The sequence below is a fragment of the Glycine max genome, chromosome 9 (assembly GCF_000004515.6).
Source record: "Glycine max cultivar Williams 82 chromosome 9, Glycine_max_v4.0, whole genome shotgun sequence".
Taxonomy (NCBI): domain Eukaryota; kingdom Viridiplantae; phylum Streptophyta; class Magnoliopsida; order Fabales; family Fabaceae; genus Glycine; species Glycine max.
Window position 1 is genome coordinate 38,403,015 of NC_038245.2, and position 24,105 is coordinate 38,427,119.

At 29.5% G+C, this 24,105-nt stretch overlaps 2 protein-coding genes, 1 non-coding gene and 1 pseudogene across 3 annotated transcripts; 1 reads left to right on the forward strand and 3 right to left on the reverse strand.

Moving 5' to 3' along the window:
- Nucleotides 1–798: 798 nt before the first annotated feature.
- Nucleotides 799–8,160, reverse strand: LOC100800717 (uncharacterized). Its single transcript, XM_003533989.5, has 16 exons — nucleotides 7,458–8,160; nucleotides 7,086–7,172; nucleotides 6,483–6,651; nucleotides 5,895–5,973; nucleotides 5,287–5,337; nucleotides 4,892–4,986; nucleotides 4,710–4,761; nucleotides 4,536–4,598; nucleotides 4,387–4,437; nucleotides 4,145–4,200; nucleotides 2,924–2,999; nucleotides 2,766–2,819; nucleotides 2,602–2,655; nucleotides 2,144–2,209; nucleotides 1,998–2,046; nucleotides 799–1,133 (listed from the first exon to the last, which is right to left on the reverse strand). Exons 1-15 carry the CDS (start codon nucleotides 7,639–7,641, stop codon nucleotides 1,999–2,001), a joined length of 1,185 nt encoding a protein of 394 aa, XP_003534037.2. The 5' UTR covers nucleotides 7,642–8,160; the 3' UTR covers nucleotides 799–1,133; nucleotide 1,998.
- An 825-nt stretch (nucleotides 8,161–8,985) lies between these two features.
- LOC100801258 (box C/D snoRNA protein 1) lies at nucleotides 8,986–11,631 on the forward strand. The gene is made up of 5 exons (XM_003533990.5): nucleotides 8,986–9,499; nucleotides 9,894–10,095; nucleotides 10,383–10,451; nucleotides 10,573–10,705; nucleotides 10,843–11,631. The coding sequence occupies exons 1-5, from the start codon at nucleotides 9,268–9,270 to the stop codon at nucleotides 11,461–11,463; spliced, it is 1,257 nt and encodes a 418-aa protein (XP_003534038.1). The 5' UTR covers nucleotides 8,986–9,267; the 3' UTR covers nucleotides 11,464–11,631.
- A 1,338-nt stretch (nucleotides 11,632–12,969) lies between these two features.
- On the reverse strand, nucleotides 12,970–13,040 carry TRNAG-GCC (transfer RNA glycine (anticodon GCC)). Its single transcript has one exon. It is a non-coding gene; the product is annotated as a tRNA-Gly (tRNA).
- Nucleotides 13,041–21,563: 8,523 nt separating this feature from the next.
- LOC100811373 (uncharacterized) lies at nucleotides 21,564–22,916 on the reverse strand (annotated as a pseudogene).
- Nucleotides 22,917–24,105: the final 1,189 nt, after the last annotated feature.

A 24,105-nucleotide genomic window follows, 5' to 3' on the forward strand; every position in this document is an offset into this window, starting at 1 on the left:
TAAAATATTAACATTTAATTAATTTAAATCTGAAAGTAATCAATGATTAAAGAAGACTAGTATGTATATAGAGAGTGCTTGTACTGAAAGGGGTGAACCAAAAGACCTACAGTTACAAGTTTGTCAAAAGAAAATAAAAAAATCTCAAATTCTATGAAATTACAAAAACCAAGTAACTAATGGAAACAAGCAACTAGGGGTATATCTGGCTCGGTTATTCATAAAAAAAAATATCTCAACCAAACTTATAAAACATATGCGGTTGAATTTGATTTGGTTTTTATTTAAAATAAAATTTGAATAAAACAAAATTAATATTTTGCGGTTTGGTTTTTACTAAAATATTAATTCATTAAAATTTATATATTTTCTTTTCATCCTCTAAATTAAATTAATCAAAAAATTGTCAATAACAAAATTTATTAATATGTTAAACCTTCTATAATAAAAATCTATCAAATTTTTATCTAATTTAAATCAAATATATCTTAAAAATGTCACCTACAAATGAAAATGGGATACATTATATAAGTTTCATATGCATAACATTACAAAACACTATAAAACTCAAGTAATATACACATAAAATACATAATACTAAATATAAGTATTACGATTTGATTCAATTTCAAAAACACAAATTGCAAATCAAACCACATTGATTGATTTGAGAAAAAAAATCATCCAAACAAATCCAAAAAGAATTTGTTTAATTCAGCTTTCAGATTTTTTTTTAGCGGTTTTCAATTTTTATTTTGGATCGATTTGAATTTTAACACCACAACAAGCAACAATTTACGAATATTTTACTATTTTTATGCCTCAAATTGTACCACATTACATTTTGTTTTTGACATTAAGAGATTCCAAAAGTCTAATGCTTTGTTGTATATAATACATGCATAAGGTTTTATCTTGAAACTTCCTCCTTAAGTAATTTGTTTTAGCCAAAATCCTTTGTTTCCAGTTTCCTCAGATTAGCAAACAAGGTCCCTTTGGTTGGCTTTTAATCTATTTATAGTTGAACTTCCAATCAATGAGAGTAGCTTTGTTGTGGAATTTTGAGCAAATGTATCTAGACTAACGGCACCAATTTGAAAACACCACTTTATTTTCTGCTAATGTCCAATTTCCTGTGTCAAAAACAAGAGTTTAATGTAATTTAGGTAGTTGTTAAGTTCCCAGAATGATGGCATCATAATTAAATCATATTTGGATTTGGTTCTACCAGCATACAAGTCTGCTTTGATACAAGGGACCCCATTGGTGCACGTCATGGTGTTAGTAAAGTTGTATGGATCATACTTTAATTGTAGACTTTTGTGAAGGGTCTTTTAACATTTGTGCTGTATATATGGGGAATTTAATTGTATCAGGGGTAAGATGGTTACCGTATATTTATGTGTTGTAAAGGCACGTTAATATCATGTAACCATGGAGCTGTACTTACATGTGCATTGGTGCACTTCTTGTATATAGATTGGGGCAGGCCTTGTGCCTTTGTTTAATGTTATTTTATTTGCTGATATAAAAAAACAAAAGAAAAAACAAGGAACCCCATTTTATTCAAACATTGATATTGCTTCCTACATTTTTAATAACTTTTTTACCTTTTGCCTTTAAAAAAGGTATTAAGTAAAAAATAAGAGTTGAATATGGGTAAAATTTACATCAAGACTTAGGAGTACTAGGTATAATCTAACAGTTAATTAGTTATGATACATCATCGGTGTAAAAAAATTTATATTGTCATAAACTATTAAATAACATTATTGGTGAAACTTTTTAAAGCAGTCAACAATTTTCTTATAATATAACAAAATTCATGATGGTTTAACATCATAAAAAGTTATTAGACTATCATATTTATTCTAATTAAATTCATGATCTAATACTATACTAATATACGTAGTTTTGAAATTTTATCAATTCAAACATCAATAAATGTGTTTCGTGGACAATAAATGCTTTTAATGAATTTGCAACTACTAACATACCTTAATGCTCTTGACACAATGATCCAGGTCTATTATTCTCCTTCAAGTCCTTCAATAGAATAATAGGAATATCCAGGCTTTAGTAGGGATGTTGTAAGCACGAAAGAATCTTATTTTGTTTCGTAAGAATGCTAAGAGAAATGAACCTTAGAAATTGGTTGCTCCTTTGATGGTGATTTTGTAGTTTGTTTGACATTAGAAGCCAGGGAGAGCTACAAATTGATTAGGTCCCGAGATTCAAGAAAAAGAAAAGCAAAATAGGATGTAAAATAAAAACTAATAATTGTGATGCAAGCATGCATCATATAAACATTAACATATATGGGAAGAGAAATGCTAACAACATATTCTAACACTTTTTTATATTCTTTATTATTCATTAATTTTTTGAAAATTATAAAATTTTATAGGTCCTAAATCTTATTTAATTAGTATCACTTATGATTTCATAATTTTAATAAATTTTAATTAATAAAAAAAATATATTGACAGAAATCTATTAAAAAAAGTGATGCTACCTCATGCAATAAATGACAACCTTAGAAGTAATTACTTGATAAATTGGATAGATAATGAGAAAAATGAATCCCTATATATTTGGTACCTTGCCAAAAAATTTCGTGGGCGGTTCATTTAGAGATCCGTTGTCGTTTAGTTCCTATGAATAAATAAAAATAAAATAAAATGGAATTACAATGAAGGACAATGCATAAACATGGTAATTTCCGAAAAGAAAAAACAAAAAACAAAAGTAAACATGCTCATTACCAATGGATATACTTTGATATTTCGGAAGACACCTCTTTCACTTTTACTAGAGAGCTGTTTATGGAAGAACGACGAACAATATATATAATCAATGAATTTTTTCTTCAATAAAAATCGAAGAGAAAGAAAATTTGAAAACATGAATTAATATTGCTTACCTTATCATTATGACTACCTTGAAGTTTGTTATTTGTTCTACATTTCTCGTGTCTTGAGCCAACACTGGAGTTTGTCCTGTGGGGAATAAAATATTTGCACCAAATTAAAAAAAAATAATATACTTCTTCGTCTTTTTTTATAAGATTAATTTTTAATTGTATTAATTATTTTTTATATTTTTAATTAATTATTTTATTTAAACACTAATAAAAAATAAAAAATAAGTAAGTAAATAGAGAGAAGAAATGAATAATTTTAAAATTATAGTATAAATAATTGATAAATTATTTTTTTAAAAAAATATAAATTAATTGAAATTTTCTTATAATTAGTAACAGATAAAATAATTGCTTATTTACATGCACCCACAGAATCATTTATGAATCAATGATCCCACTTATCATTTATGCAATCATTAAGAAGAAAAACATATATTATCACAAATGATATCATTTTAACCACTGCCTTTAAGATAATAATTTCAAAATAAAAAAATGTTTATTAATACATTATATATTTATACGTGATATTTAATAAACAATTAATTTTTCATTAATTTCCTTATAATTAATTTTAAGATAATGAGTAATAAAATAAAATCATATGTTATGTAAGGACAATAGTTTTCAATAAAAGTATTTTTATAATTAAAAAGATATACAGGAGGAGTGTACACGAGTAAGATTGGATTTAGTTAAACTCCTAACATGGTCTAATTAAAGTATTTTTTAATAAATTGAGTCAATTTTATATATTCTTTCCTTGTCAAACTCAAGCTCAATCAACCCGATTAATGACAGATTGGGTCAAAATTGAGAAAAACTTCAATATTTTTTTAAAATAATTGCAAATGATAAAAATAAATAAATAAATAAATAAAATTTATTTAAATAGTAAATATAAAAAATAAAATATCATGTTAACATGTCTAGTCATTGAGTTCACGGATTTGGAAGTAAAAAAATTATTACTCGCCTAAAAGTTGTTTGAGTGGGTTAGATTTATTGGATTCATGAACCCTGAACACCTTGAAGCTAACTTTAAGAAATTATAATGATTATTTAATCTTTTGAAAAAAAATCATAAAAAATATTCCAGTAACTAAATTATTTTATTTTTGAGTTTCAAAACTATTAAAAAATTAATGAATCACTTTAAAGAAACATAAAAAAAAATAATAAACAAACCTATATTTTCATTCAAAATCTATATGTTCATACCTTAGATCCCGTGTGTCATTATTTGATATAGAATTATAGTTCAAACTATTTCGAGTCTGCAATGGAAAACATATTAGTTATTATTAGTAGAAACATTGTGAATATCAATCCTCCTATGGGCTATGAGTAGGGGAATATGATTGCTTGAAATACAAAACTAAGTAATCTTACTTCAATGAAACATAAAAATAAACAAATAATTTCCAATATACAACAACTAAAGCAAATTTTAAGTGACTAACGCTATTATACGTGTTTTGCATTGCCCTTTGTGATGTTCTCAAGTGGAACACCTAAAAAACAAAAGTAAAAAAAAAAAAAATCACTACATTCCATTAAAAATGAATGCATAAAAAAAGATACAGTGTGACAAAAAAAATATATTAATTACTTGAAACTGTGTTGGTTGTGGTGTTTTCATCTCGGAGAAGATTTTTGTTGGACCCTCCAAAATCTGTCATGTCCAAAAAATTTATTATATTATAAAAATTATGCATTTACATTTTCTATGATTGAGTATTAATTATTTTTTTTTCCAAAAGTACAAACTAAAAAAAACACTTACTTTTTTATTTAAGGATTTTGCTTTAAGCACCTGAGAACTTGATTGTGTAGGTCTGCACAATTTAACATTGGTTCTAGACGTATTAAAATGCAAACACATTACAATTTATCATGTTGGATATGGTATATTACTAAAATGTATCAAAACCATGTCAACTATAACTTGAGAGGTAGTTGATATACTTGTGTCTATGTGCCCTAAGAGCTGTCATCAAATTAGGTTCTTTAGCAATGGTAACATTTGATTTAGATGCTAAATTGGCATCATTATGATCAACCTGCATCACAATTCAAAGTCAATTATATTATTCATGTAATAATTTTTATAATATTTTTATTTTTATTTCTGTCTACTACATTAGTTATTTTATCATTTATTCATTTTTCTTATTTTTTAATCTATTTTTATTGTATAAATCAAATTTTATGAGAAATTATATTCAAAATTAAGAATAAATTGTCTAGGTTACTACACACAGCAACTTTCTTCTTATATGAAAACACAATTTTTTTAAACAACAAAACTAAAGTTGTATATCAAACAAATAATGGATCATGTTCCATAAAAAGATGGTTACCTCCTTAGTCTTCTTATGTGTAAAAATAATGTGATGCTTCAAACGAGCAACCTGTTATGAATAATAAAAAATCAAACAATGAATCAAATATTAACTATAAACATCATATTAAAAAATGGACCTCATATTTTCTAAATACAAAATTTTCATAATAACTAACCAAAATTAAAATAAGTGCTTATTCCTAATGTTTATTTTTAAAAAAAGAATGCAATCACAACCATGTGGTGTGTTTTCCTTGGAGATGAGCGAATCATCTCGCTCACACACTTCTTAGGGAGTCATGACTTTATGCTAGTCATCATATTTTTCATTTTATTTCATCATGTATTGAGACTCTTATTTTGAATAAAATTAACTTATCCTTTTGCTGTTAAAAAAATGCAATCTAATAAAAGAAGTTAGATTTTCATGCAAACAATAAAAGAAGCCAAAAGTTTGGCTTTCTTAGTTGAAAATAAACAAGTAAATTCCAACATGACATTAACAACACTAAAGATATTATGAGAAATAAAGGAGAAGAAATGCAATATAAAGGATATAAAATTATATTAAGCTAAAGTTAAGATTCAAAACTGAAGAATGAAAGATTATAAATTTCAATATACCTTGCGTAAGTAACCAGATCCAAGCTTTTGCCTTTTGGTTAATTGGCCATCTATGGGAGAAGAATTTTGTCTTTGAAACCTGATAAGTTTAGACTTTAGATGACAAAAGATGAACGATAAAGGAAGGAAATAAGAAAAAAAAATCAAAATCAAAGCCAAAAAGAATGAAATAGATATAACCATTTTAGAAGGGTAAAGACAGGAAAAATTATGTCCAATTATATTATTCGTATGATAAAATGTGAAAGCATAACATCAGTATAATTTATAAGATCATAAGTGATGATAGAGTGAACAATCAATCTTCACTTTCTTAAAAATAAAACTTAAAAATGAATTTAATTATAATGCATTAATAACAATATAAATGTTCGTTATACTATCATTTATTATCATAGATTATCATGATAAGATTATTAACTTCCGTAATAATTAATTTAAGAATCATATTTAGGATTTTGTTGATAGAGTAAACATCTTTAAGTATGGATCAAAGTTAAATTCAAAAGAAATTATGAAATGCTTAATAAGACACAAAATATGACATTGTTCATCATCACCAAGAAAACCAAGAGCTATAATTATCACCTTAAATGTTGAGGGTTCTGAACTTCTGAAGGGTTCTTTTGTTTGGCTAAATGACTGGTTGTTGGTTTCATAAAAGAGAATTCTTTAGCCTTTGATGAACTTGACTTGCTAAGAGGCTTTGTGTTACCATTTAGTGTATCTTGTATTGTTTCATTACAATACTCGAGTCCTAAAAATAAATATGTACTCACATAAACAAATAATACATGAAAAGTTAAAGAGAATTCACATAAAACTACAAAAAAATGCCCATCAAGAGTTCATTCTACATAGAAAACTAAAGTCCAAATTCAAAATATAGAGAGACTCATCTTACACGTTCTTCCCAAATTTCATACATGCAATTGAATTTGGAAAATTGAGCAATTACAAGCTACCGTGAAAATGGATGTTTTTAACAAAAAAAATCATCAATAAGAAGTTCTAATATCTAAAAGAGAAAGATGTTAAACAATATAAAACCAACAAAACATATTCATATGTTTGAAATGCAAAAACTTTAAAACAATCATTTTGAGCAACATCAATCACAATGAACAATAATAAGAAACTAAGCATTGTGCCATCAATTTAACTACAATTTAAACCCCATGAAAATCATACCTGTGCTATTATTCTCCTCAATATTTGAAACTTGTTCGGTCTCTATGCTAGGACCACAATTTCCCCATTTCGTCTTCAAGAGAAACGCTTCAAACAACACATCCAAAACAAAACAAAACAAAAATCATCTTTTTTTTTTTCATTTTTAGAAACATTCAATTGCAATGGAACATTGAGTCACATTTTTGCCATGCATAAGAAATTATATCATGAATGATTTTTTATTGTCTGACAATATAAAAATATTCAAGGTGACAATTAACCCATGTTATAATTCATAAACTTCAAACAAAATAAAAAACAAAACTCAACCCACTTTTCAAACACAACAAAAAACATCACAACGTTGTTTGATTTTCCTTAAATTCTTACGTGAAGGTGGGTAACTTGGGGCAAATTCAAACCATTGCTCTACTTCAGTAGCATCCCAAAAAGTTTCTAATTGGCGTTTGAAATTGAAGAACTGAGGTGCATCGAACTCGTAATCAACATCAATCTCATGACCCTCGCAAAGAGGCGCGTATTCAACCTCGATCACCTCGAACTCTTCTTCCATGACGTTTTTCTCTCTATCTCTCTGTTGTCTCTCTTTCCAGAGCCTAATAATGACCCACGATCAATGCACAGGCACCATGTTCGTACCAATGAAATTCAAAAACAAGTTTCCATCTTGTGATGATTTCCCAACATTGGTGTTCCTTTTTTGACTTAAAAACCACAAAATGAAATGATGAGAGGACAACAAAAGTTGAGGAACAATGATTGCAAAATGAAAGAAAAATTAAAATTTCAAAATTACAATATCAAATCCCGTCACCTCCTCTCTCGTTCTTGGGAAAATTCGTCCACGGTCGATTTTCCCAAAAAACAAGAGAGAAAGTTCGGAATGAAAGTCAGTTAATTAGATTTTAAAAATTTTCTATCGTTGTTAGTATTGTTGTTTTGTTTCTATGATGGCGTGGGAATGCAATAATTGAAGAAAATGAGGAATGTGGAGGAAGAAAACGTGGTGTGGGAGAGAATGACAAATATTTCGTTGGTGAGAGAGGAGAATAACAAAAAGAGAAGAAAAAAAGTTAGAAGAAAAGGGCGTTTAGCTTTGTTTAGATATATATGCTGCCTAGGTTAGATGGAAGGTTACGAATTTTGAATTTCACATCATGTGGGGGTTATGTCATGGACGGTTGGATTTCACATTTCCATCATGCCTTACTTCTCAATGTTTTTTATAGTTTAATTTCTCTGTATTATTAATATAGTTTTATTTTATATGATTAATGTAGTTTTGTATTGTTAATTAATTAAAAGTCATTATAGATATAATTTTTAAAAAGAAAAGAAAAAAATAGTTGAAGAAATGAGTTCTTTTTTTAGTTTAGTTTTTATGTATTATTATTGTAACTTTATATTGTTAATTAATTAAAAACTATAGCAGATATACTAAAAGCTAATAAATTTATTATATATAATAATTGATAAATACTAACCAATTTTCTTAGGATATTAATTAAAAAATCATAATTTTTTTGTGTTCTCATTGTTTATATTTTTTTCTCTTTTAATTTCTTAATTAATGTTATAAGCTACCAAAATCCATAAGAATTTATTATTAAATGATAATGTAAAGTTGTCTTGCTATTTTTTTTTTTGAACGGTTCTCTTATATATATATATATATATATATATATATATATATATATATATATATATATATATATATATATTTTTTTTTTTTTTTCATTCTTATATAATGTTCACACTTTCTCTCTTTTATTTATTATTACTGTCAATATTAAGTTTATTATATTTTTTTATTATTTAGTTTATTTTTTTATATATTTTGATGATTTTTTTTATATTTAAGTGTTATTGTTGAATTAAAAAAATAGTAAGAGAAGATAAATTGGAGTTAAATGAAACCCAACAAACTAATTCAGAGAAAGAAAAGAAAAGAAAAACTTCATTGTGCCCATATGTCCCATCAACCTTGTGAAACCCTAATTCTAAAGAGCAGTGAGCTCCCTCCTATGAATTGAAACGAAGTTCAGCGTGGCAGGGAGGAAGAAGGTAGTAGAGTTGTCCGGCGACGGCGCAATTCTTTCCGGTGACGGCACGGTGGTCGCGTTTTATTAGCCAATTGCGTCCACTTTTTCCCGCAACGGTGAAATTGGAAGCACAAACCATGTCTGTTTCTGCGTCACAAACCGAAGAACAAGTCTCAACTAGGAAACCAACAACACTGTGTGAAGAATGCAAATCAAACCCATCGAAATACACGTGCCCTGGTTGCTCCTTACACTCGTGCAGTCTTCCATGCGTGAAGTCTCACAAAGACCGAACTGGGTGTAGTGGCAAGAGGAACCAGACCCAGTTTCTTCCTCTTTCCAAGTTCGATGACAATGTCCTATTATCTGGTACTTTGCTCCTTAAACCTCGTATTATGTCTCTGCATGAGCAGAAGAAACGACCCTTTTGTCATGTCGTGTTAGTTTGAATGAGAAAACGCATTTTTTTTTTTTTTTGAGGAATAGTGAATTTGTTGAAGTGCCCATTAATTATATTTGCTAAAAATTATGTCTTTATATTATTTTATTCTCAGAGGATGCAAATCCTTATTCATGGTTCTTGATTTAATTATTATCAGCTTCTTTTTATGTGATTTTTGTTGTGGATTTTGCATTTTCTTCATTCATCATGTCTGAATTTTTGTAAAAGTGTACACATGCACTTGGATAGTTTTGTTGGTGGATTCTTATAATCTATCTATGTCTGAATCTGTTTTTATTTTTGTGGATGTTCCCCTGTTAGACTATAAGTTGCTGGAGGAGGTGAAGAGGGTGGCTGAATCTGCTCAGAGAATGAGAAATAAATTGGGCATTTATGCATATTTTAGGTTACCTCGTTACCTTAGAAGCCTAAAGAATGCTGCTGGGAGCAGGAGAACCAAACTGTTGTTTCTCCCTAACGGAATGTCGAGAAGAGAGAAGAATCGGTCTCAATATGACCAGCGGTATTTTCATCATTTTATAACTAGCTTTTGTTGCATTAGGAGGATGGCACATGCAAGTCATTTCCACGTTTTTTGTACTTTTTTCATTACTGTTTCCTTGTTTAATTTTGATCTTTTGGTATATACCATATACGTGATATACAAAGTGGATATGCGGGGCTCTTGTTATAAGGTTTTTATCAAGTTGTGATGATTTCTTTTTAACACATTGATGCCAGATGGAGATGTAGATTATAAGAATGCTTCATTTTTTGATTGCTAATTTTTCCTTCATACAATGCTTTCAGGAAGAAGTTTATATCTTGGACAATTGAATTACATTTTCACTCAACAGATATTGTTTTACTCGACCATGAGTGAGTAACATAGATGAATCCTTTGATTTGGAATACAATACCACACCTTGCATTCCTATTGCATGCTTGTTGGACTCTATAGAATACAATTTTGAAAGGATATTATGCTCATGTTCTCCAGAGTTGATGAAAATACAAGCTTTTACTCCATTCTAGAGAAGCACCTCAAGCCTGGTCCTTGGAAGAATCAGCTAAGGCAATTTTGTGAAGTCCAGCTGGATTGTCTAAAGCTTTTCATTCGTAAATACCCGAAAGTAGTTTTCTTTACCTTTTCTATGGTTGAAATTCTGTATACTACTGAGCTGGCAGACTTGTAGGATCACATTGACTGAACACATCAAGACATGATTTCATATTAGTTATTAATTTTATCTTGTTCATGCGAATACAGGGTCCCAAGTCATCTTTCAAGGAGTTAGATATAAAAGCGCCAATCAGACAGCAATTAGCAAATATAGTCATTTTGGAGTTTCCTGTTGTTTTTGTTTTCTTGCCATCTCACAGAATCAATTTTGAAGTTATTAAGGATGTCAATACCAGCAAACATAAATCACTGCAGAAAGATTGTGAAGACAACCAATTCCCTCAAGGTTTATCTTTTAGGGAGGAAGTGATAGAAGATGACAACAACTCTGCAGATCCTCAGGTTTTTGATCTCATGAAGCAAGTGGAATCAAGTTTATCACATGAAGTGATGACCCAAAATATGAGTTCTGAGAAAGCACCAAATGATTCCCCAGAGAAGTCTCTGTTTGAAGGAGCTTCTGGGGGTAATCTTTCACATTCTTTGACGGAAACCAATGAACTAAAATTCTCTGAAGATATGACATTTGACTTTGATCAGGATTTGATGGATTTCTATACTGATATCTTGGATCAAACAAATCCTGGTGATCTTTTTGATTTTGATGGTGAATTTTCAAAGAAAACAGAAAATGAAATAGATTTAATTGGTACTAGTGATTTATTCCCTATGCCAGAGGAATTGGAGGAAGGGGAAATTTTAGAATAATTGGTAGCTATAATTCACTTCTGTTGAATAGTTGGAGAGAAAATGAGAAAACATTGACAACATCAATACTATTATATGTTTTGAGGTTGAGGTCCATTGATTCCCATAATGGGTTTGAAGCCGAGTTTCCAGTTGTGTGGACATGATTTAAAAGTTCATATTTTCCTTTATATTGAGCATGACAGAGATTTAAGATTGTTATCTTTTTGTGCCATGACAGAACTTACAAAAAGAGTTAAGAATCTCCTGATGTTCAGTGTCAAAGATGTTCTTGGTCTAGTTTATTTAAATATCTTTGAAGATCGCTTATTTAATATAGCAAGTTAACGTCAATACTATCAAAATCTCTATCAAAATGCATAACAATAACTAATACGTCGTGGATTACCTTTACTTGGTATGTTGTCACTGTGGCTGTTGCTACTGCATTGTGAAGAACCTGTGGCGGCCAAACAACTTAAAAAAACAGATGCATCCAATTTGCTTATGCAAATCTGAACTTTCATCCTTCATTAATATCAATACATTCTTTTTATTTTATTTTATGTTTTCCCTTCAGTTTTTGTAGAGTTTACAGGCCTCAGTTAAGTAACTTTTCAAATCTTATGTTTTTTTTCTACAAATACAAGCACTCTCACATTAGAAAAAGAACTCCCTCACTCCAAATGTATTAGTACAGTAATCAATCTTTATTTCATAATTGATAATAAAAAAAATATCATAATTTCACTAAAGGAAGATTCGCTCTAGAAGAAAATCAACACTGCATTTGATTTCCGTAATTCAGGCCAATGGTAAAGAGGATGGAAAGACCAGCTTAACCATAACCAAACATTTTCGATAAGGGAGGATAGGAATGAGAAAATGTGCAATACTTGAGGATATTTCAAGATACATCTCAGAAACCATTTTAATTTGATTGCTAAACTTGGGTTTTGTTTTTTATTTTATTCATGAAAAAGATAATTTTATCTCTATGAAGTTATCCGGTTATTTTTAAAATTTTAAACATTCAATATGAGTAATATACTTGAAACAGTTGTAGTTTGGAATAATGTATGGACACTATATTATTTGATTGAGAAAAAGAAGTAAAAGAAAATATAAATATAATAAGAGATATAATAATGAAAAAGAAAGGAAAAATAAGATAAGAAATGGGCGTTTGTATGCGTGTGTATGATTGAAAAATTTGTGATCTATTCCTTGTTAATGTCAGCATGTTAACTATTAATATTTGGTAAAAAAAAAAAAAAAAACTTCAAATGATTTAATTTTAACACAAAAATAAAAAATACTTTTGGCAATATCGATGGTGTGTGGCAATAGCAAAAGTTAAGGAAAAGACACTATTTTACAATGAGTATCGAGTGGTTGTAAAATGATTGTACTCTTATGGAGTGGCAGTTGTACGAATGTTTCGTTTCCCACACAAATATAATCAATGATTGAACAAGTATGCAAGATCACGAGCAGTACTTGCTATAAAAAAATTTATAAGAAACATGCACCAGCCGGGAATCGAACCCGGGTCTGTACCGTGGCAGGGTACTATTCTACCACTAGACCACTGGTGCCAATGTTGAAAGACTTTTCAGTACACATTTTTATAAATAATATTAATTTTGCCCACACTGGCAGCTATCATATTCTATTAACTTGAGAAAAATAGAAGTACATATTCTATTGAGTGAGTGTGTGTTTGGATTTAAATTAAAAATGTGATACGCGCGATTCTATACAAATTTAACATATAAAAGTCAGTTGAAAGTAAAAGTAAGGATAGTAATACTTCTGTAAATATACATTTATCTTAAACGTATGTTTAATTTGTAATCTTCTACTCAAACACCCACTAACTTGGATTGAACCAAGCCTTAGTCTGCATGAATCCCCAGTCAGCACAAATGGGCGTTTTGAGTTTTGACACCCTTTTTTTTATCTTTAAAGTGGCAATTTCTAATAGGAAATGGTTAGAGACCTAAATTTTAATTGACTTGTAGAGAGATTGGCTTTGTTTTATATGTATCCATTGATATATTAAAATTTTGCGTCACACTTATTAGCGAAAAAAATATTCTTTGAATTACGAATAATGTTTGGTGCTTATTTTATATTTAATTGATAACTTATAAAAAATTTCATCTTAATCTTTTTTTTTTTTTTAAAAAAAAAAACAGAACGATTTCTACCTGTTTTGTTCTTTTCATCATGTTTTGTCTAGAAAACATGGAGAACAAGTTGTGAAAACACATTTTATTAAAGATGCTATTGCAAATAATGAAAAGAAAAAAGAAACTTTTGAAAGCCTATCTCTATTCACCCAAGTTGTACTCTCTCTGTTGCACGAGGCAACGTGACCCATCTAGATCTAACCTCTTTAATTTGTTTTTTGAGGTAATTATTTGGCACTATTCTTGACTTTTCATCTATGTCCAAATGTGTTTGTAATCTTTTCGTTTATTGTGTAGCTGACCACCATGCAAATGTGTTTGCCATTTTCTTTTTCTCTGTTGTGTTGCAAGTTATTTAACTTGGGTAACCAAAACAGATAGATGGAACATAATGCATCTTATAGGAAACATAATATGCTGTTAGACACCGTTTAAATTCTTTCACAATTTATATGATCTTATGTAGAATGTACTAGTAATGCAAACTTTTTGTTTTGGTATATTATTATATTATAAAAAATTATTATGTATGGTAAGATTATTTTTATAATAATTATTTTAAAAATTATACATTTAGAGTGATTTTTAATTAATTAATAATATAATTTTTTTATACTAACAGTTATGAAAATTAAACTCAATGCACTATTAACTTAGAATCATTTTATCTTGTAATTGTTGGTTATCCTTTATTTGAACTATCAGACCTGATGAATCAACTCCCTACAAAGCAATTTCCTGCACTGTATGATATGTGCATATATGCCTTGTTTTAACTTAATTTAGTTCAGTTTCCTTCTTTGGGGTAAGTTGGTGAGTTAAATAGCTTACGCTTAAAAAATTAGTCTTGTAAATTAGCATTTTTAAAAAAAAAATTGGTATCTAGAAGTTTTTTTTTTAATTTTAATCCTTATAAGTTTGTGTTTTTTCAATTTTATTTCCTATGAGAATGACTTATGATAACTGAAAAGATAAAAATTTTACTGGAATTAAAATAAAAAAATACAAATTTAGATAGACTAAACATGAGAAAATATCTTAAAGAGACCAAAATTGTAAAAATGTTAACTTACATAAACTATAATTAGAAAAATAAACTTATAAAGATCAAAAATGAAAAAAACGTTTACTTATCAGGATTAAAAATATATTTAAACCAATAGCTTATATCACATATGCATGTTGGAGAGGCTCAATCTTACAGTTCTTTAGCTAGCGTGGAGAGCATATAAGAAGATCTTCCAAAGAAAGAGAAACCTTAATTGCACGAAGAAATGTAAAAAACCACAACTAACTCTATAAATTAAGCTTTTATTCGAACTGAAAAGTGACTTAGGAATTCTATGATCTATGCAATTAGTAGTAGAAATATGTTATTTGGCTTATTATTTCTTCCCCTATAGAGATGATGCAAATGCTCATCTCACAGTATTCTACCTCTGTAATCCTTGCTTGCAAAGAGGGCAATCAGATGTAATTTTTAGCCATTGATCCACACATTTTAGGCAGAACATATGGGACGCAAGGCAATTGTCTAACTTCCTCTTTGTCTTCGTACTTGGCTAAGCAAATACGACATTCTTGTAATCATATCACAACATAACAAATGTATCATCAATTCAAATATGACAAATGAAACTTAGAAGCATAAACTCAAATTGAGGGTATAACCAAGGGGGTCTAGTTCAGTTGGTTGAACAAAATGTGTGATTGTTGTAAATCCTCAAATACCATGTTCAATTCCTATGGATAAAAAGAATTGAAGGTGTAATTTCTTTGCTACTCACATCACACAACCAAATCAAGGGCTAGCAAATACACTTGTCATTTTTGTGTCTCATGGAATTTTGAGTAGCATTACTTAGTTTATATGCATTATTATTAATGGTGCCACTTACAAGGTCTTCTTTTTCACTGCCTTCAAAGTCATCAGCATGCAAGACTAAAATATCAAACCTGTGATGTTACAAATAACAAAACAAAACACATGTCGTTAACAAATGCAGAAAACAAAATCAAAATATACCTCCAATCATTGCCATGAAAGAGTTGTTTTGTTTTGGTTCATATAAGTTCTCACTCTCTCTTTTATAGATGGTGTATTAGACAAAAATGAAAGATGTAAGCTCAGGGACCAAACACACGTGTTATATATAGGCACTCTATCATCAAGAATGCATTTAGTAGTCATTACCACCAATTTATGTCATTCAATATTTGGTTTTTCAACTCCAAAACTGATGGAGCACTAGACCTTCTAAGTCCAAAACGTTCAGACCACTATTAAGGAGTTAATCAAAGCTATTAATAGAAAATTGTTACATTCTCCCACTTGGTCCAAACGTTTTGACTCATTGGCTAAAATAAGTCAATGCTCAATTTCCTTAAGAAATGAACATGTGAATCATAACGATAGTTCCTCTTATAACAAGTAATATCATCCATGTATTACGACATGTTCAATTTCCCAATTAGTATACTCAATGTGGTAATAAAACTTAATGAATAAACCCAATGTTTATTCTTGGTCCAAAACATAGATTTTCTCAAATAAATCAATGTGCACTTGAATATGAGAAAATATTACAATATAAGAGTTTCAACTATAATTGTATGTATACAATCATAAAGTGGAACCAAATCTCATTTTCTCTACATGATCCTTGAACTTAAATGGTGGCATGCCCTTAGTCAAATGATCAGCAATCATTAGCTCAGTGCTTATATGTCCAATGACCACTTTATTGTCTTTTACTTTTTCTCTAATGGCTAAGTACTTAATTTCGATGTGCTTACTTCGACTAGCACTTTTGTTATTCTTAGCCATAAAGACAACAACTGAGTTACCACAGAAAATTCTCAAAGGCCTTGAAATAGTATCAACTACCTTCAACCTAGAAATGAAACTCTTAAGCCATACATCATGTGATGTAGCCTCAAAACAAGAGACAAACTCAACTTCCATGGTAAAAGTAGCAGTCAAAGTTTGCTTAACGTTCTTCCATGAAATAGCTCCACCAAACATCACAAAAATGTACCCAGATGTTGATTTATGAGAATCCACACAGCCAACAAAGTCTAAGTCTAAATAACCAATCACATCTAAATTGTCCGCCTGTATATACATAAACATGTAATCTTTGGTCCCTTGAAGGTATTTCATCACTTTCTTTGCAGCTCTCTAGTGGTCAATACCTGGATTACTCTAATATCTTCCTAACATTCCAACTATAAAAGAAATGTTAGGCCTTGTGCATACTTGATCATACATGAGGCTTCCAACAACTGAAGCATAAAGAATGTTTTTCATTTGTTCCCTCTCAAAGTCATTCTTTGGGCATTGGTTCAAATTAAACCTATTACCTTTCACAATGGGAGCAACACTTGGTGAACAATCTTTTATTCGAAATATCTCTAAAATTTTATTAATATAGGTTTCTTGTGATAGACCTAAAATATCTCAAGGTCTATCTCTGTGAATCTTAATGCCAATGACATAAGATGCATCACCCATATCCTTCATGTCAAAATTCTAAAAAAAAATTTTCACCTCATGTAGCAAACCCCAATCATTGGCTGCAAGTAAAATATCATTTACATATAATACAAGAAAACATATTTTAATCCCATTGACCTTGTGGTATGTGCATTAATCCATGGGGTTTCATCAAAACCAAATGAAGAAATTATCCCATGAAACTTAAGGTATCACTGACGAGAGGCTTGTTTTAAACCATATTTAGATTTCTTAAGCTTGCAAACCAAATGCTCACCACTGCTAGAAGAGAAATCTTCAAGTTGTTTCATATAAACCTCCTTCTCTAAATCTCCATTAGGAAATGATATTTTCACATCCATTTGTTGAACCACAAGGTCAAAATGAGCAACTAATACTAAGATAATACAAAAAAGAATCTTTCTTAGATACAGGAAAAAAGTCTATGTGTAATCAATTCATTCTTTTTTGAGTAAAATCCTTAGCAACAAGTTTTCCCTTGTATCTCTTAATGTTGCCTAATGAATCCCTTTTGCTCTTAATGACCCATTTACAACCAATGGCCTTTGTCCCATTAGGCAACTCTACAAGGTTCCAAATTTCATTACTCTACATGGAATTCATCTCATCATTTATGATATCATACCATAAATTTGACTCTTTACAACTCATGACTTGATCAAAAGTTTTGGGATCATTTTTAGCTTCAATATTATAGTCAAATTCTTGCAAATATACAGTATAATCACTAGGAATAGTTGGTTTTCTTACTCTAGTAGATCTCCTTAATGTTGCATCAACATTTTCTTGTGGATCATGTGGTTCAACTGGTTGTTCATCATTTTCAAGAATTTGATGATCAACTTGATCTACTGGATTATCAGCAACAGGTTGTGGAATGCTAGTCATTTGTTGTTCATCATCCGTTTGAACTTGAGGAGTATAAATTACAACCAATCTTTCACTTGATGTGGAAGGTTGAGACTCTATATGATCAATTTCAGAACCTAAGTCCCTCAATTGATCACTCCAATTATCAAGTCATTTTTAAGAAACTTGGCATTTCTTGATTCCATAATCCTAGTAATATGATATGGATAGTAAAATCTATAACCTTTAGACCTTTCGGCATATCTAACGAAATATTCACTAATAGTCCTCGGGTCGAGTTTCTTTTCTTGTGGGTTATATATTCTCACCTTAGATGGACAACCCCAAACACACATATGTTTCAAACTCAATTTTCAACCTTTAAACAACTCAAAAGATGTCTTTGGGACAACCTTGGTTGCAACACGGTTTAATATATATACTGTAGTCTTTAGTGCTTCAGCCCACAAAGATTTAGGAAGATTGGAGTTTCTAAGCATATTCCATACCATGTCCAATAATGTTCGGTTCCTTCATTCTGCAACCTTATTCTGATTTAGAGAACCATTCATAGTGTACTGGACAACAATCTCATGTTCTTGAAAAAACTTTGCAAAGGGACCAAGTGCTTGTCCATTCTCAGTATATCTGCCATAATATTTTTCACCGCTATCTGATCTCACTATTTTTATTTGCTTGCCACATTGTTTCTCAACTTCAGCCTTAAAGACTTTGAAGACATCCAATGCTTCAGTTTTTTTATGAAGCAAATAAACATGCATATAGTGTGAATAATCATCTATAGAGGTGATAAAATATTTCAAATCACGTGTATCCATATCTGGACAACAAATATCAGTATGAATTATTTCTAATATATTTGAAGTCCTATTAGCACCTTTCTTAAACATGTTGGTCTGCTTATCCTTAATGTAGTCCACACAAGTCTTAAAGTCAAGCAAAATCTAAAGTATTGAATACCCCGTCTTTCACTAACCTTTTAATCCTTTCAATGGAGACATGTCCTAATCTGCGATTCCATAACATAGAGGAATTCTCATTAATATGACACCTTTTAATACCAATTTGAACATGCATTGAACTATAAGTGGCATCATTTTATAAATCAAGAAGATAAAGACCATCAGATAAGATACCATTCCTAACACATTTAGAATTATAAAATAACTCAAACGATGTGTCTTTAAAATTAAAGGAATATCCAAAAGGTATGAGTTTGGAAACAAAAATCAAGTTTTGAGAAAAACTTGGCACATAAAAAGTCCTTTCTAATTTCAAAATAAAGCCACCACTTAAAGTTAAAATGAAAAGTTCTAATAGCCTTCACATCCCAACTTATTGCCTGTTAAAATGCTTTGTTCACTTCCCACTGGTCTCCTTAGGTTTTGCATATCCTGTAAAGAATTTTCAATATGGATTGTAGATCTAAAATCAATCCACTAGGTGTTAATATTAACACTAGCCATATTAGATTGAAAACATACTAATGAGATTGATTTACTTTTCTTCTCCAGTCATTTCTGGAATATAGGGTAATTCTTCATTCATGTGTCCGTTCTTCTTACAAAAGAAACACTTTGTCACCTTCTTAATATCAGCTTAAAGTGATATTTTATCATTCCCCTTCTGATTAGCTTGAGACTTAGTTGTTTTATTCTTTCCATAAGCAGTTGTCAGCAATGCACTCTTACCCATCTCTATTACAAACATTTCTTCTTCCTGAATACACATGGTCATTAATTCATTGATAGACCATTTATGTGTGTTGTAGGAAATCTTAAATGACCCATATTCCGACGGAAGGATGTTCAAAATGAAGTGCACTGGGAATGACTCAAACATATCAACCTACAGTTTCTTAAGTTGAGTTGAAATATCTCGCATTTGCATTATGTACTCACGGACACCTTTCACATTGGTGAGCTAGAGAGAGGAGAACTTCATGATCAGGGTGCTTGTTAAAGCCTTATCTGAAGTGATGAACTGGTCATCAATAACCTTAAGTAAGTCTCATACCTTTTCATGCTGATCGACAAAACCACGTATCCCAACTGAGATTTTGATCTTGATGAACATCACATTGAGCTGGTTGGATCGCTCCCACCGCTCATATAGCGCAACAACAACTAGATTACTTTCATTAGTGATTGCAAGAGGTTTGTCTTTCCTTATAGCATATTCTATGTCCATCCATCCTAGTTATAGAAAAATTCTCTCCTTCCATATCTTATACTTATCTCCTTTGAGTTTGGGAAAATCACATAGAATATCAGAAAAAATAACAGTTTGAGAAATTGCAAAAATCCAAAGGCTTATGTCAAAATTTGAAACATATTAATCTTAATTGTATATTTTACCAATGTAAACATACCAAAAAATTGAATCTTTTGACATAGTGTGTGCACTAAATTTTTAATTTAATAAGATACAATTAAATTTTATGATAGAATAATCAAATTACATACTCAAATTCATGCCTTACAAGTACAACATGAAAATAATTTGATTTTCTATCACAAACATTTACTTTATAATAAAACTGCCAAATTATACATCACCTCATGATCCCTGTGGGTAAATTATGAAAAATAATATGACATTTTATCCTAATTAATTATATAAATATAAGAAAAAATTCTGTGGGATAAAATTCATTTTATAAAGTACAATTAATCACAATATTATGCCTAATTCCTTATATGATCTTTAAACAACTTAATATATAATTTTAATCAAATTATAGATGTTGTGGCTAATCTATAATTAATCTAAATTATAATGATCACATAGACATAACACTTAATCATATGAGAATAAATCATATTATGCACTTGAAGATCAAGATATAATACAATGACGAATAAAATTCTCATGTATAATTGCATAATTGAAACATAATATTATGCATTTATTTTATATATATATGCACAAAATAAAATTTTCCAAAATATAAAATAAATCAAAACCACATAGATTGTAAAAGTAAATAGAAACACATAAGCATAAACATACAGGAAAACGAATAAATATCAAAGAACCTTAAACTTCCCAATGAATCATGCAACATTCAGTAAGCTATAGGTCGCTGATTCAAGACCTAACCAACGCAAAAATGGTCTATTTTCCTTTTTTTAAAACGAACAAAAATTTATTATTCGTCAGCTTTGGCGGGTCAATCCGACTCATATACAAACCTAGTCGGTTCTCACTCATTTGGACACTATTTTACATGATTCAAAAGCCAGAAAAGAAGGAAATCAACCAAAATAAAAATTTCTAATCTTATTTTTAACAAACCTGTGATACCAAATATAAATGGTGTATCAGACAAAAATGAAAGATGTAAGCTTAGGGATCAAACACATGTGCTATACATAGGTATTCTACCATCAATAATGTATTTAGTAGCCATTACCACCCATTGATATCATTCAATATTTGATCTTTCAACTCCAAAACCGATGGAACACTTGACCTTCTAAGTCCAAAATGTTTAGACAACTATTATGGAGTTAATTAAAGATTTTAATCGAAAATTATTACATGGCACAAACTTCTTTATGTCTCCAACTTGGAAGTTGTGAAATTTGATCATCATCATCAGAAGAAGCCATATTCATGTTCTAGCTGAGAAAGGTGCTAATTAGTAGCACACAGAAGCATAACAACACAACCAATAATAAATGGAAAGAGTAACGCATTGCATTCCAAGCAAGGAGAATGATGTAGACCACTTAGAGCTTTGGAGCATCACGAAAAGATCCAAAACGTGACTCAAAAATCCAAACAGTGCCCAACACAAACCATAGGGCGAAGAAAAGCTCAAGTTACCATTTATTCAACAAGTGTGACATCCTATACATTGTACAATACGATGCAAATTCAAATTACAACCACAAAAAAGTTGCATGTATTAGTGCATAACAACAATTTGGAATTTATTTTAATTAAAGATACCAATTATGGAATTAAAGTTCAAATGTATTCTAGATAATTAGAACCAATGATTATCTAATTATCCTAGATAAAACTAATTGCATACTATTACTAGTTTTAGTTTCATTCAAGTTTATATATGTGGTCATGAGCACCATGAATAATATTGAATTGAAACCTTACTTTCTCTAAACCTTTATAGCATGGCTCTAAGAATAAAATAAAAAACTTGTTTCTTTGATTGAGTAAATGATGATGGATTATTCCAGACAATATACTACAAATAGCTAATTCTCGTTTAACACTTTACCTAGCCACTTTTCTGGTTTCTTTATGCATTAATGTTTGTCTTATATGTTGCTCCTATTCTTTTGGAAACAATTTTACTATTTATCTAAGGTTATATACTTATATCCAACCAATAAAATGACAATTTTAAAGCATACTCACACCAGTAGTACACTATAATATAGTCAATAATACTTACACTAATAATAAATTTGACTGAAATAAGGTTGAAGTGCATAAGATACCTATTTTGTTTCATCATTGTTTCTCTATTGTTCCATATCAGAAAGGCTTTGAGAATATACTTGCGTCAGATAAATAAGTAGTAGGAGATCAAGAATACAACCAATATCATAACTAGAAATCCATATCCTCATAGGCCAAATAGGTCTCTCCCTCTCGAAAATGGCCAAAGTCAATGTTGTAATTGTTATTTGGACAACCAAAGCAATAAACTCCAGCATCATCCAAGTGCTAGAATTGAAAGGGTTGGAGCCAATATTGGAGCTTGATCCATTTTTGTAATGAAAAACTCTTCTTAAAAAATTAAACCTTCTAGCTCTAGATATTCTCATGGCCATCCAAACCAAAAAGGAAGGAGGGGTGACACGTGTGGCAGAATTTGAAGAGAATATAACAATGTTATACTCTCTGGAACTAGAATTCATTGTAAATATTCTCTTTTACCTCCGTGTTATGTTGAGATGTGTATCAGAGATCAAATAATTTTTCTCCTCATCCTTTGCCCATTTAATAACATTATACTCACTTTACCAACTAAAAGATTTTTGGTTACCATTTTTAACTTAAAAACTTTATGTTTCACATATCTAAAAATATGACATTTCTAACTTGAATCATTTCCATTTTGATGGTATTTATTTATGTCATATTTTCAATGTCTCATTATTTGTTGAACATATTAATTATGGATTTTTCATTTTAAATATTAATTTTATATTAAGTAGGTAAAATATTTTTATATTATCGTCTAATCATAAATTAACATATATAACTTTAAAAGTCATATTAACATTGATTTTTAATTGATTAATAATATAAGAAGATATTTGATATAAAGATTTTTTTTCTCATGAAAATCATGATTTATGTTTATTAAAACAATAGTATAAGTTAAATAGCAATGTAAATAAGATGAATCACATATCAATACTTTTTTTTTATTGCCAGACACTATGAAGCACTTATTAAAAACAGAAATCAATAACCCGGCTAATATTCCAGCTGTTTGGTAAGGCTTTTGACCCTAAAATAATTTATTTGGTCTTAAATATAAAAAAATGATAAACTAGGAAAGAAAATTAATTAATCACATTTAATTATATTAATTTCAATTAATTGTTTTTATCTGTGAAATTTGGTATCAAAGATAAAAAAAAAAAAAAAACTAGTATCTTAATTAAATTAAGAATATTTTAAAGATAGTAATATTAGATAAAGTAAAATTAATTAAAATTTTCTTATATTTTAAAAAAATGTGTTTTTTTTCTTTTTCTTATACTTATACTTGATACCAGAAACAGTAATAAAAACGCAGCCAAAAAAAGACTGATTTAATTTAAAAGACACATTGCAATCATAGATCAAAATCGAATAAGCCCGTTGGATCTAATATAGCAAAGAAATACTAAAATACCACAATACATCAGAAAAGAACAAAATTCCAATATCAGCCAAGCGATTCAGGCCCGTTAGCGCGTTAATCTAATCCTTGTTTCTTCCTGCTCCTTAAATTTTTTTAAAAATAAATACTAGTAAAACAAATCCCTGACTCATGGTGTTTACAACTACGAGGAATAGGATCCCAAGGCCAAGGACAGAACGGTAAAAACACAG